At 42.0% G+C, this 14,975-nt stretch overlaps 1 protein-coding gene across 3 annotated transcripts in view; it reads right to left on the bottom strand.

Annotated features, from left to right (window-relative positions):
• PHKA2 (phosphorylase kinase regulatory subunit alpha 2) overlaps positions 1–14,975 on the bottom strand; it is a 50,122-nt gene that overhangs the window by 24,115 nt on the left and 11,032 nt on the right. For all 3 annotated transcript variants that reach the window (XM_035116586.3, XM_035116585.2, XM_035116584.2), the window contains exons 5-19: positions 13,445–13,613; positions 12,044–12,126; positions 11,547–11,627; positions 10,342–10,440; positions 9,743–9,889; positions 9,511–9,564; positions 8,798–8,920; positions 7,939–8,034; positions 7,618–7,725; positions 7,166–7,244; positions 4,652–4,786; positions 3,135–3,244; positions 2,554–2,698; positions 1,456–1,534; positions 317–480 (exon numbers count right to left, since the gene is read on the bottom strand). In XM_035116586.3, coding sequence (XP_034972477.1) covers positions 317–480; positions 1,456–1,534; positions 2,554–2,698; positions 3,135–3,244; positions 4,652–4,786; positions 7,166–7,244; positions 7,618–7,725; positions 7,939–8,034; positions 8,798–8,920; positions 9,511–9,564; positions 9,743–9,889; positions 10,342–10,440; positions 11,547–11,627; positions 12,044–12,126; positions 13,445–13,613 — 1,672 coding nt within the window. The remainder of the gene's footprint in view (positions 1–316; positions 481–1,455; positions 1,535–2,553; positions 2,699–3,134; positions 3,245–4,651; positions 4,787–7,165; positions 7,245–7,617; positions 7,726–7,938; positions 8,035–8,797; positions 8,921–9,510; positions 9,565–9,742; positions 9,890–10,341; positions 10,441–11,546; positions 11,628–12,043; positions 12,127–13,444; positions 13,614–14,975) is intronic.

A 14,975-nucleotide genomic window follows, 5' to 3' on the forward strand; every position in this document is an offset into this window, starting at 1 on the left:
TCCTAATGTTTAGGTGTTTTCAATTAAAGGATTTCAGACAGCAGAACTGGGATAGAGTTCTGTCTGAGACCATGAAGAATGAATGACTCATAGTCATGTTCACCTATCTGTACATTTCATTTAAAATGTGCTGTTAGATATCCCCCATATACACATTTCAAGAACAGCATGGGCAAAACAACCTCTCCAGAAAGCCAACGATTCCTTTATGATCTGATTTAAAATATTTCCCTCTGACATTGGCTTTGAGGTGTGTTCACTTTGGCAAGCGTGTGTATAATTTGAAACGTTAAAAAAAACAAAAAACCAGGATTACCTTTGTTACAGAAGTCTGCATAATCTAGTTCATATCCACTTTCAGGGCTGGGATAACCTTCATTGTCATCATCAAATAGCTTCCCATCAGAATCAGGGTCCAGAAAGCTGAGGTTTGTATAGAATGAAGTGGTCAGGAAGTCTGAAAACTTGCCCAACTTCACCCTGAAGAACAAACATCAAAGAAGAAAAGAACATCATTTCATATGCATGCTTATTGCACTAGATATAAAAGCTTTCCCACTACAATCAGCATTTGCTATGTTTTTTTACTATTGTTGGCACTGTGCAGAAGAGGGAAGCACAGCTCTGTACAACCATGAAACCTAAATGGTCTCCATACTGGCAGACACTCTTTCTTTGATTACTAGATGCTATTACTAGATGCTATGGGAAGCAACAGGAATGGACATCAAGACCACACCCTGCTTGAGAGCTACTCCAAGGTATTTGCACGGGACTTGCATTCTAGGTCATTGTGCATGTCAGTAGAGTACGCATAAGCCCACCTTTCCCCCATTGCAACCTCTTCCAGGTCTGAAGAAAGGCCCACGCATGCACAGTGGTGTGTTCTTTGAATGCGTGCAATACAGGGTCTGCCTCTACATGCTTAATTGAGAGCAACTTCCATTGAGTAGATGTGCAACCTGCCAAGTTTTGTTTTTTTATAGTAACTCCCATGCCGCAAACTTATGTGCATTTATACAAAATTGAATTCCATTAATGCATTGTGCATGCTACTTTTCCTGCCCTCAGAACAGCATACAAAACAAACATGATTAATGCACAAGTCTACAATGAAAAACGACTCAGGAAGTACGGTGACAACCTCCAGCTCAAAAGAGACTAGTGGGGACAAACCTATGAAACACTAGAGAGAACATAATTAATAATAATAATAATAATAATTTATTACTTATACCTCGCCCATCTGGCTGAGTTTCCCCAGCCACTCTGGGCGGCCTCCAACAGGAGATTAAAAATACATTAAAACATCAGTCATTAAAAGGACAAACCGCCTTGACGCAACGGCAACCAGAGTCACCAGCGGCAGAGAGAAGCAATAGTATGATGACATGTTTTTGACAAAGCCAGAGAAAGAGGAATATCCTCAGGCGTCAACGGGATTGTGGCACTTACCTGGCCCCTCCAAAGTACCCATCCCCAAGTTTTCTCACTGTGGCAAGAATCGCTGGATCAATGTCAGACCCATCATTGGCTAAAAAAGAAGTAAAACAAAACACGCATCTTGGCAATAGGTTCCTTTATCAACTCATTTTAAAAAATAAGTTAGCATATCCGATGTGGAATACTTTTAAAAAATAAAATAACAAAAAGAAAAAACGAAAAACAACTAGCAACTCCTAAAGTGTATTGCTGACTGGTTTGAGTTTCCCTTTCTTAAGATGGGGAGGGGGAGAAATCTCGACTATAGGCATTTTAACTCAGTCCTACTGAGTTCCAGTGTGTGCACCATATACTGGCATTCTGTTTTACTACCACTTCACTTATTAAATCTGTTTGGGAACATAGGAAGCTGACTTGTACCAGACCAGTGGACCACCTAGCCGGGCATCGTTCTACACAGACAAGCAGTGGGTTTCAGAAAGCCGTCTTATTTCCAGACCCACCTGGCGATGTCAGGGTTGAACCTAGAACCTCTTACATATCAAGGAGATGGTCTCTCATTTTGGTGCTATGCTCACGGAGTACTTGTTCACTACACAAACTGTATATTTTTATCTTCACTCTAATCTGGTGTACCCCTATGAAGAGCAGGGTAAGGATACACAAAGATGTCTCGGTAGCTATTTCCATAAGTGGGGAACACAGTTGCTAGGGAACTCCAGCTCAAAGAGGCTGCTGCTATTTGCAGCATCAAATCTAAGGCCATGGATGAGAGGAAAGCACTTTAGAGTGAAACAAAAAAAAATTACTAATTTTGCAACTTAAATACACACCCCACAGCTTCAAATTGCCCCCACATTTTTTGTTTTGTTTTTTAAAAGCCAGTTTAATGTAAAATTTTATCCTGAAAAGTGGTCTTGCATATTCAGAAAGTCATTTGTTTCTCTGTTGGATAGAATCTATCCCTGCCTCTTATTTTTCATCCAGTATGGAATGTAAAATAAACGAACAATGAAAAAAGCTTCTATTGCAAATGGGATGAACATTCAGAAAAAGCTGGGTTCAACCATAATATGCAAGGTCATATGATAAAGGTCACATGTTACTGACTGAGCATTGTATTGGTTATTGGGAATGTGAGGGTTGGTCTTCCTGTAATCCTCCAACATGAAGTGAGATAAGCCAACTCTGTTCGTAGCATCTCCACAATCATCCGATTGTCTAAAGCCAAATAGAAGTGATGCTGATCTATAAACTGGAAGGAAAGACAAATTGAAGACAAGTGCTTATAGATTTCTTTCTCAGCAAAAGCTTTGTTACCGTTAGTTCTATGGACGCTCATCACAACCCAGGGATGAGGCACCCCATGACTTCACCTGCAGCTCTCACCATCCTTGATTATACTAGCTGGGGATGATGGGGAAAAGTTCTCTAGCTACATCAGGGAGATCCCCATCCCTATGTGCTCACTTCTGACATGTGTAATTAGCAAGACTAGGTTTCTCTTTTTGGAAAGCCAATGAGCTTAACAGTATTCCTTTTTTTTATTTTTTTTATTTCAGTGTGTAAATGGCTGGAACAAATTTGGTCCTAGTTTCCATCAGTTCAGCCTACATAATGTCAAGAAGGGATATGTAAATAAGCAACGTGTTTCACCAGCTATTGGGAAACAGGAATCTTTCCAAGCTCACCTGTGGGGTAAAAGTAAATATTTGATTTCTTATAACATAGAGCTTAGATGTTCCCAGGACACCGATATGTCGGTAAGGTCTTCCACTCAGCTTCATGCTCTTGTTACGGCCTGGAAGAACAAAAAGAATACAGTTACTTCTGCTCTTATACCATATACAGTACAATGCAAATTAGTCCTAAACATTTTGCTGTCGGAAGCAAAATATAAAAATCACGAACATTTTCCTTATATTCCAAAAGGCTTTAGGGCTTGTCCTTTTGCAAGGCAAGTAGTGCACGGCTTCAGCATGAAATTTCGTGGAGATGCATTGCCTAATTCATGAAATCAGTAGTACCCTTTTGAGTGGAATTAGCAAGTAGGGTAATGTTACTAATAAAACTAATGTAACACAAGCCAATATGTAGGCATAGGGAAGAGGTATATGAAATTTGCAAGCCTCTCCCTGGTTCTTCGAATACCAATTAGTTTTCTAACACTTTGCTCACACAACACAGTCCCAACTAGAACATTTTTGACCAATTCTGTTACAATTTCTTGTCAGATCAATGAAAGCAGTGCTCTACTTATTTCGTGGCCAAAAGCCTTTTACATAAAAAGTGTTTTGATATTTTCTTCTGGCTTTATTTAGATAGGTTTAAGAAGAATGGTTAAAATTTCTACAGCTGGAATTTTCTTGGCCAACACTCAACTGCTTTGTATGTGCTTGATCATTAAATGGTAACAGAAAAGCTTATGAAAGCATAACTACTATAGAAGTCTTTACTGTTGCAAAGTTTTGGGGTTTGGGTTTTTTTTTTAAAGCAATTGCTATGCTATAATCCAGCACACTGGTGTTCAGGCCTGGCTCAGAACTACAGGGGTAGCTTCCTGTGTGCACAGGAAGGTGCTTGATGAGATTGGCAAGGGGTGGGACCACACATATGTCTCACTGCCAGCCTTTGTGCCCATTTTCCTGGCTCCAACCTGACTTCCACACACTGAATAAAAGTCTGAAGGGAGAAGTGGCTGTGCTCATGGGGGCCCCTATGTCATCAGGTGCCTGCATAATGGAATTGCTTAACTGCATGAAGGAGCATTTTTCTTAAAAAGAAAATCACACCAGTTCCCTCTTCAAATCTTGTTCAACGTACAGAGGCTGGAGGAAAAGGAGGCAGGAAGGCAAGTGCACCATTGGTGGAGAAGCCAGTGGCATGCTTCCACTCCCCTTTAAGTCATAGGGTGTGCCTTACAAAAGGAAATTCAGGAGGCAATGAAATTGAGTTTCCAACAAAGCGCATAAGGGGCACATTGTGCGTCACAGAGAATGTGGAGACTGTGCTTTAGTGACCTACAGAACGCCGGAACTGTGCTAACATTTCACAATTAAAATGGGCATATACATATACTTCCCCACAATTTCAGTTCAGAATAGCATGTGGTTTTAAACTTGCATTCCAGAAAATGACATGGGAATTGAGCAGCAAAGATGGGTAAGCAAATGACAAGGTTTCACAATCCCTTTGTTACGTCACCTACCAAGCTTGGCATACAGATTGCTCAAAATCCGTGCTGGCTGAACTCTGGTCGGGTTAATGTCAGCAATGCTCTGAACATGGATTCCATGGTTTCTCAATAGCTTCTTAATTTCATTTGTCTCGGCTATGACATTTACTGCACAAGAGAATTTTTTTTAATAAAAAGCAACACTTCAATATCTGAAGCAAAAGAACCAAGTCATCTGGAAATACTATACACAAATCTTCAGGGAGGATATAAGCGACACCCCCCCCATTGTACTAACACCTTACTGCCTAAGATAATCAAGGAAGGATGAAAGTTGTCATATGGCTATCCCACATGGGTGTTTCCTTTCCTGAGACTTGGAAACATGAAAAAGACATGTCTGGACATACTGGAGTTTATCTGAAACTACAATAATAGAAGTTCAGCTTAGAATGGATGCCAAACTGATCAAGAGAGCTACCATTGAGTCTAAGACAACAGCAACTTACTGTATTTTTCTGTGTATTGGACGAGGTTTTTTGACTCAAAAATCATGTCAAAAAACTGGGGTCGTCCAATACACGGATAGTAGCATGGCGGGGGGCAGAAGCGCCGCGCCGCCAGCCATTCGGTGTTGGTGGAAGTGCAGCTTCCCCAGATGCCGCAGTGAGCAGGGAGCGATCTGGGGGGTGTTTCCTGCCCACAGCTGCCGGGGGGGGGGGCTGTGCACCGCCAGCCAACTCTTTGGTGGGAGCACAAATCCACCCGATTCTGCTGCGCACGGGAAGCACTCCTTGGATTGTTTCCTGTGCGCGGCAGCATTGGGGGAGGTTGCCCTCCTGCAAACCAGATGGCTGGAGGGAGCGCAAATTCACCTGATGCCGCTGCGTGCAGGAAACAATCTAGGGAGTGTTTCCTGCCCGCCGCTGCATGGGGGGAGAAGCTCAACAACTTTGGGCCATCTCCCCTCATTTTCTTAAAATTTATTCCCCCAAAATGGTGTGTGGGGGTGTGGGTCTTATACAAGGGGGCGTCTTATAGACGGAAAACAAACCGTCTTGTAGATGGTAGTTAACAAGCAGAATCAATGAAGGATTCCTTCAGAAAATGGAATACTTGCCCAAGTGAAAAGAACAAAAGGGGAAATAAACTTGGACACAAAAATGCAAGTAAAGAAGTTCAGAAGCATATCACTAACAGAAGCAACGACAATAATACCGTTTGACTACTTCAGAAGCAGGGAACCAGTTAGGGAGTGGTTGGAGCATTAGACAACAGGAAAGTTAAAAGGTGTGTCAGGGAGATTGCAGAGATGAATTCCCTGCCGCTTTTAGTTTTATTATTTTTATTAGTTATTTAAATTCTTTACTGCCCTTCATCCAAGGACCACAGGGTGGTTTACAATATAAAACACACAAAAATACACACCATAGTAACAAACAAAAAAATACCCCCACACACACAGAGAGAATCTACACACATGTAAAAAATGTTCTGAAAATGCTTTTTTAAAAGCATTTTTAAAAATACATTGAATTTTCCATAAGGCTCACCATTGCCATCTAGTGCCACATTGTATATTGCACTTAAAACATTTCATTTGCAGTCAAGTTTAAAAGGCCATAGATTGCTTAATTAAGCCAAAGGTCTGTTTCCAATGCAAAAGACGCAGGGCAGATCGCCATGTCTGAACTGACATTCTGAAGAAGGGAACCTAAAGAAGTAAGCCACACAACAAAGATGGCTTCCTGACAAATTAAAGAAATCAAGAAATTGCTCCACCTCGATAGTACCCTCCTGACAGCTCTTGATGAACTCAAATGTGAAATTGCTGACCTTCCAACAAAAACAGGTAACTGCACCCTGGCAGAGCCATAGGCTGACGACATCAGCCTGAGAAAGTATCCACACAGCAGCATATGCTTTGCACAGTGCTGGCTGCAACACTCAGCATCTCCACTACTGGTTACCAGCACTGAAAAGTAAGGACAGCAATTTCCCCCATGCAGTGACCTCCAGTAGTTTTTCCTAGCAAACTTTCTCACTGGCTGCCACTGCTCGTTTATTTATGTATTAGAACACTGACGAGTGTGAGATCCGCCTGATGGAGTGGTAAAGGGCCCCTGACCATCAGGTCCAGTCGTGTCCGACTCTGGGGTTGCGGCGCTCATCTCGCTCTATAGGCCGAGGGAGCCGGCGTTTGTCCGCAGACAGCTTCCGGGTCATGTGGCCAGCATGACAAACCTGCTTCTGGCAAACCAGAGCAGTGCACGGAAACGCCGTTTACCTTCCTGCTGGAGCAGTCCCTATTTATCTACTTGCACTTTGATGTGCTTTCGAACTGCTAGGTGAGCAGGAGCTGGGACCAAGCAATGGGAGCTCACCACGTTGCAGGGATTCGAACCGCCGACCTTCTGATCAGCAAGCTCTAGACTCTGTGGTTTAACCCACAGCGCCACCTGGGTCCTGAAGGAGTGGTAGGTATGTCATTTTTCCTTTAATTTGTGCTAGGGTTAAGTAAAAAATTGTGTAACAATAATCACCCACCTTGAACAACAACATCGGGCTTAAAAGCGGTTGAAAACCTTCTGTTTAATGGATCGATTTCACCAGTAGCCAGAAATCCCTGCAAAGGTGAGGAAAATTATAAAAGATTTAAGTGAGTGCATTCCTGGACAGAAGAAGGAAGCTTCATGATGGTGCAAAACCATTGAGGTCTCAGCCAGCCTTGGGTGCCAAGATGTTGTTGGACCACACATCCCTCACAACTGGCTGCACCAGTTAGGGCTGATGGGAGTTTGCATCCAACAACAGCTGGAGTCCCAAAGTTAAGAAGAAGGCAGGTCTAGGTGGACAGAGTTGGCGCCGATAATTTTCCAGTTTGGAAATTATTTCCAGCCACTGCTGAAAGAAATCTGATCTCTAACGCAACTAGAAAAGGGGATGATAAGGTCAAAGAAACCTGTCATAATTGTCAAAGGTGTGTAAAACATAGTTACCTCTGCTAGAAGGGCGCTGAGAATGTACAATGACTGGCCCCACAGATGAGGAAGCTTTCCAGCTGGGACACGGTCCACTGTGTGAGGGTTGTCATACTCTTCATTCACCTGGCAAATGAAACAAAGAACGTGAGCAGGTTCACACATCACACATACCGAGGATTTATGAGGGTGTAGCACTTGTTAAAATCTAAAGCTGAATACAATCCCAACGGTTAAAACATATCACAGAAAATGGACATTCATACGTAATTGGGCGAAGCACATGGTGTGTCAGAGGTCTGTAATTTACAAAGCCAGGCATGTTCCACATTGTCTTACCTTATCTGGAGGAACAGCGTATAGTTCTGGCATCAGAAGAATCCCGTTCTTTTTCCTAATGAGTATCCCCTCCAAAGCATCTCTGTACTCTTGAACCTACAAAGCACAAGACAAGGACCAAGGAACTGAAGCTCATTGGTTTGTTTGTTTTACAATTGGAAGAGTACCTGTGCGGTGCTGGGAACCCTGGCAACATCCTCTTTGTGAAAAGTGTCCATGTCAGAAACCCCAAGAACCTAAGATCAGAGCCCAACATCCCTTGCATACAAAGACCAGGCCTTCTCTCGTCACCTTCAATGAGTGAAGCACCTGATGCTACAATTTTAAGGCCACAGGGTTGAGTTTAGAGCTCCCATCTCTGGTGCCATTGGCACTGCTTCTGAGTTAATGTGAAATGCTGCTGTGCAGGAGACCTTGCAGGTGGGAGGCAAGGCAGCACTGTGTGAGGAGAGCAGCACAGACCCACAGCTTATAATGCTGGTAACTGGAGCAAATGGGAGGGAAAGCATTCTAGTCTTTCTCTCCCTTTCTAGCCACATAGATATCACAGTTTGTGCCATGATATAAGCCTGCTGAAAGGGAACCTATGAAGCTGCATTATACCGAGCGAGGTCATCATTTAGTCCAGTTTGGTGGCAGCTCCCTAAAATCTTAAGCAGAGATTACTTGTTCCCCTCAGCACAAGGACATTAATTCCTTTAAACAGATATGTTTAGGAGGCCTCGTGGTAAGTGCAAGAGCTGTAGGTAGGGGGAATGATCAGATTGCCCATCCTCTTCTACCCAACTACTGGAGCTTAGCTGATTCATAAACACCTCCTACAATATTTATTACAGTTTCAACTTATCATGTACCTTACCTGAATTCTGTCTCCATTAAACACTCCATCGATTAGGAAATAGGTCCAGAATACAGGCCACTCGCATTCTATGTTCTCAAATAACTTGAGCTCAGCAGGATCGTAGTGTAATCTATTCGGATCCTAGAAATGTAATTGCTCATGTCATGCTTTATTATTACAGTGCTATTTCACAATGTATTCTGCTTGTATTCTGCCAAGGAGTTTCATCTAGCGGAAGCATTCCCCTCTCTGTTCCGTTTTGTTGCACACAGCACTTAGCTTTCTAAAGGACTGTGCCAGTTTCACAACCTGAAATTAGCTTAGAAGCACAGATATACCAGACTGGCACTGAGGGCCAATCTAGATGTCATATCAATTGAATGATTAAATCAGAATGAGAACAGCTGTCTCAGGGTGGCCAGTTTACTCTTTCTCCCCATGCTACAGTTCTGACGATAATCCTTCCCCAGCTGAAGCTAACCACGAGTGGAAAGCTCTCACTGATGCCAATGGAAGCATAACTTCCAGAGCTAACATCACCCTTGCTGTGTGTGTGAATAGGAAGGTGAAACAATTTTCCTTGGGACCACAGCAGGGATGGAAAAGGTTAAGCTTATCTCCTTGCACATTCCAGTCCGAATGAGGTTTTTTTAAAACAATGCTGATATTGGACGTTCAGCATGGTAAAGTGGCATGCAAATAAAAATGAGTGACAGTTTCAGAAACAGTACTTCTCTTGGTGTTTTGTAGCCATCTCGAATAAAACGGCAGCAGCCATACCGTCCCTGTAAAAAAACAAATTAGTTGCAGTATAAAAGCATTGTTTTATTTTATATAAGCATCTTTTGTTCTTAATCAAACAGAAAATGCTTTCTTCTTCTGTTAATAACAAATACGGCCAAGCTTATCATCTATAGATAAATGAATGGAAGATTTGTTGAGGAGCCAAAATGAAACTCTTACTTGCAGCTTGGTGATAATTTCGTTTTTCGTTGCATTCACAACATTCATATCCTCTACAGCAAAAGCTGGGTAAGAAATAATGGACAAAAGTCCAGCGTCAATCTCTTTCGAGGTGGAGGCCCTTGGCAGCATGGAGTACAGAATAGACTGAGCGGAATATACACAGAGCACCAGCGAAAGACAAGACAAAGATAAAATAAAAGCATTTAGTTTCATGCCAAAGCGTTTTATCAGACGTACAAAGAGCACCCTGGTCACTTTTGAAAGAAAGAGTTACAAACTATTTTCTAATAAACTAATTCACAGAGGAGGAGAATTTGCTGCGTTGGTAGGATACAGCAATGGCTGGCCCATCTGGCAATGGAATTAGACTGCTATCATGAAAAAATTGTGAGAACTAATAGGAATTTCCCATCAGTTATGAAATGCTGCTATTCCCAGATCTTCAGCTTCCATAGCTGAAAATAGTACCAAGTTGAATTTGGTGGTGCAGCCATAATTTGGCTTCTATTTCTAGGGGAAGGGGGCTAGCCAGAGCTTATAAGTGGGTGGGTGCTTTGCTGTACTTTCTTTGAGATGGAAAGGAGAACTGGATTTACCTGACAATGCTCAACTTCATCTGGAAGCACATGAATAACTGACTTGTGTCCCCCTCCAGCTCCAAAAAGGTCCAATTCATCAATTGCTTCCAGTGCAGCCTTCGGAAACATATGTGCGTGCTCAGTAACTTTGCAAGTATTATTGGTAATGAATGAGATGGCAACTGAAAAAACTATTTAAAAAATCCCACAAACACACACATGTATGTATGTACATATAGCCAAATGGCACAAAAATCTTTATCTTACTTTTCCTCATAAGAATCCCTTAAGAGAAATTGCAATATTTCCCTATTGCAGATTGACACTGGACTTTAATAGCCCCCTCCAACCAAATCCACTTGGAAGAAGAAACAGTTAAGAATGGCTTCAAAGTACTGCATATTTTCTCAAGCTCACTGAATTAAGCCTGCTTTTAACTTTACTTGGGTGGTGTAGGCTGAAAATCACTCCCACATTATGGAAGCTTGCCACAGCAGCTACGCTGAATTGAAGGCGCTCAGTACATATAGCAGAATATCACACAGAAAATCGTCACTATTGTGGCACTATTTACTGTTTGAATCTATAGTTCAACTTTTCTCTAAGGAGCTCAAAGTAGCAGACATGATTATTCCCATAAGAACCACGTGAGGTTGGTTGGGCTGAAAGGCAGTGACTGGCCGAAGGTCATACAGTGAGCTTCATGGCTGAGAGGGGACTTGAAGCCTGGTCTCCCAGGTTCTAGAGTCCTAGACCAACACTCTAACCACTAAAGGTAAAGGACGCAGGTGGTGCTGTGGTCTAAACCACTGAGACTATTGGGCTTGCCGATCAGAAGGTCGGCGGTTCGAATCTAACCATCCCACCGGCTGTGTGTGTGTGTTTAAATCAGGAGTGTGAACTACCATCTCTTAGTTCAAATTCACTGTGTGTGTGTGTTTAAATCAGGAGTGTGAACTATCATCTCTTAGTTCAAATTCAAAATATTCTATCCATTGAGCAACAGCATAGTGGCTATTTACTGTTGGGAAAAGTACAATCAAGACCCATCGGAAATCAATAGCAAACCTTCTACTGTATTTATTGCAATAGTCCTGGATTGCAACACTGAACTGGAAGTAAGTTTCACAAAAATCAATGAATCGAAGTATTGCATTTCTCATTATAGTGTACCATTGTTAGTTTACAGTAAAAAACAAAAACAAAAGCAACAACCATCTCACCTTGGCCATTCCTACAGAGCTTGCATTCAGTTCAGGGATGCCCTGATTCGTCTTATCACCACGTTCCCACATGCCATAATCCTTAAACAAAAGAAAGAGGAAAGCAGAATTAAAAAGCAACTTCTCAGATCCAGAGATACATGTATGTAGATGTGGACTGTGCATACACTATTGTGACCAAGAGAGAAGAACTACAGCAGTACTACTCAGTAGGTTTGGTTCACACGTTATTAAGCTGACATATGCACAAGGCTTGTGCCTGCATACTCCTTCCTCATTCTACCCCCTTCTTCCATCCTTCATTCTTGGCACACCACAATTTAATACTTGCTGGATTACTTAATCATAGTTTCCTGTTATAGCCAAACCAGGAAACTATGGTTACAAGTCAGGACCTTAAACAATGGTTGAAAGTTGGCTTAAGATCCTGGTTTGTTCCAATACTTTAATCAATTTTATTTGAAATAAATAAACAAAATGACCTTGAGCATACTTACAGCAACTTTGTAGGCAGCCTCTATGTAAAACACAAGATTCTGTACAAAGGCAACTTCATCAAGGGTAAATATAATACGCAATCCTAAATAAGAAAGAGTCACCATTAGGGATACATATTACCTTAACTCCAGTCAATAGTTCCATTTGGGGGTTCATATGCACTTGGTAGAGCACTGAGAAAACCTTCTGCATGTAAATTGTGTGTTACACCATAGACAACTGCTAGTTGAGGACCCATTCGCTTCACCACATGGAACAAAGGCCTAAAAAATGATAGGTGTAACAAACTGCACAAGACAATGTTTAAAGTAGCTTTTAATTCTGTGAAAGATATTGTCCAAAATAAAATGCATGCTCAGTTCTTAAATGGAGATGGGCTTTTCCAGTGATAACCTTATTCCATTCTATGTGGGGCTACCTTTGAAGGTGACCCGGAAACTACATCTAATCCAGAATGCGGCAGCTAGACTGGTGACTGGGAGCGGCCACCGAGACCATATAACACCAGTCCTGAAAGACCTACATTGGTTCCCAGTATGTTTCCAAGCACAATTCAAAGTGTTGGTGCTGACCTTTAAAGCCCTAAACGACCTCGGTCCAGTATACCTGAAGGAGCGTTTCCACCCCCATTGTTCTGCCTGGACACTGAGGTCCAGCGGCAAGAAGAAGAAGAAGAGTTTGGATTTGATATCCCACTTTATCACTACCCTAAGGAGTCTCAAAGCGGCTAACATTCTCCTTTCCCCTCCTCCCCCACAACAAACACTCTGTGAAGTGAGTGGGGCTGAGAGACTTCAAAGAAGTGTGACTAGCCCAAGGTCACCCAGCAGCTGCATGTGGAGGAGCGGAGATGCGAACCCGGTTCCCCAGATTATGAGTCTACCGCGAGGGCCTTCTGGTAGCTACAGGGAACCAGGCAGAGGGCCTTCTCGGTAGTGGCGCCCACCCTGTGGAATGCCCTCCCATCAGAGGTCAAAGAGATGAACAACTACCTGACATTTAGAAAATATCTGCAGCCCTGTTTAGGGAAGTTTTTCATGTGTGACATTTTAATGTATTTTAATCTTTGTTGGAAGCTGCCCAGAGTGGCTGGGGAAACCCAGCCGGATGGGTGGGGTACAAATAAATTATTATTATTATTATTATTATTATTATTATTATTATTATTATTATCTCAGACTCCCATAACTGCCATACATCGTGCCTGTGATTTAAACACATAACTAAAGCAAAATAATTCTTTGGCAATAAGTAGCTTTTAAAGTACAGATTGTTAAGTACTGAAATAATTAAAGGCAAGTCTGATACTAAATCTGATTTTTTGGGTGTGTGTGAAATATTACTTGCTGATTATAACTGTCCTTAGTTAGAAAAGAACAATGAGTTCCAACATAGCTTACCTGATGCTGTCATCTGAGCCAAGAAGAGAAGGTAAAGGGAAGTTGCATCTACTTGTAGATGTCCCCACTCATTGTCTCCAACTACTGTAGCACAAGTAGCTGTATTATATTTGGCATGCAGGCAGTCCTTGGTACTCTGTGTGTGCTTGAACTTCTCAACCTTATCTACCTAAGAAAAACAAGCAATATTCTGAAAGTAGTTCTTAACTCATAAACATTTTCAAAGTAATAACTCTGCCTCAGTCTAGATTTTGGTACAGTATCATTTAAAAGGGGGGGGAAACCCTCTTAACAAATTATTTCCTCTTCAACAAACCAATGAAGTTCCTTGAATTGAGCTATGGAAATTTACTATAAACAGCCAGTCAGTTGGTCTGCCTCTTAGATTGTTTGGAAGACTGACACACGGATAGAAGCTTCTAACTGGTAAACAGAGCCGCTAAAAAGAAACCAGGCATTCTTTACACAACATTATACAACACTGGACTTCTATAAAGGGAGGAAATATCCAAATGGACATCATCCTAGCCAATATTTGGGCCTGGCAGAATTAGGTAGTGTTTTCAGATCTCAGCAACCACACAAGAATATGAAAGTATTCCAAGAACACTGCACTGGGGCTAAAATGGCATGGATTCTAGCCCAAGGATAAAAATGTCACATTAAAAACATTGAACACAACCTCTCAATCACTGATCATGTACAGTAAGTCCACATGTGTACCTATAGTGAAATTGCTAGTGAGACGGAAACAAGAAGATTATGCGTTTTTTATAACCACTTGAAGCACCCAACTACGCACAATGTTAATCACACCATTTGCTCTCAAGTGCAAAAATTTTCTTGCAGAAACAGCCAGTGTGGGAAGAGGATGACGTTTTCCAGAACCTAGGCATGGTGGGTGGTTGAATGTCTTCAGTCATTTGCACTCTGGTGAAGAGAGCGGGTCTTCTCACACCTGCAATCTGCATGGCACAATAACTCCCACTGTTCCTTCAGGCCACTGGTGTACAGTGGTTCCCCGCAAGACGAATGCCTCGTGCAACGAAAAACTCGCAAGATGAAAGCGTTTTGCGTTGCGCGAGGCGTCTCGCAAGACGAAGTTTCCTATGGCCACACTTCGCAAGACGAATAGGAATGCATTAATTAAATGGGTAGACTGGATAAACGGTAAACCGTGCTTTACAAGACTAAATTTTCGCTATATGAAGCAACTCGCGGAACGAATTAATTTCGTCTTGCGAGGTACCACTGTACTGCAATTCCAAGAAGGAGGATTATTTCATTTATACTAGAGAGGCATGCTGTATAAACAGAACATGCACTTAAAATAGTTTTATATGTAATATCCATTCCATGGCAGGCTGACCTTAAATTCATTTTAGTTGGACTCATTTTAGCTCGCAAAGTCCAAAATGCATTTTCCTTCCCACGAGTGGAAATGGTTTCAGAGGAGCAGCTAGGTACTACTTTCGGTACAGCGAAAGTACTACTTTGTTTGAACCTGCCTTCCTCAGTGAGTCCCAATCGT

Source organism: Zootoca vivipara, chromosome 4, assembly GCF_965207765.1.
Source record: "Zootoca vivipara chromosome 4, rZooViv2.hap1.1, whole genome shotgun sequence".
NCBI lineage: Eukaryota > Metazoa > Chordata > Lepidosauria > Squamata > Lacertidae > Zootoca > Zootoca vivipara.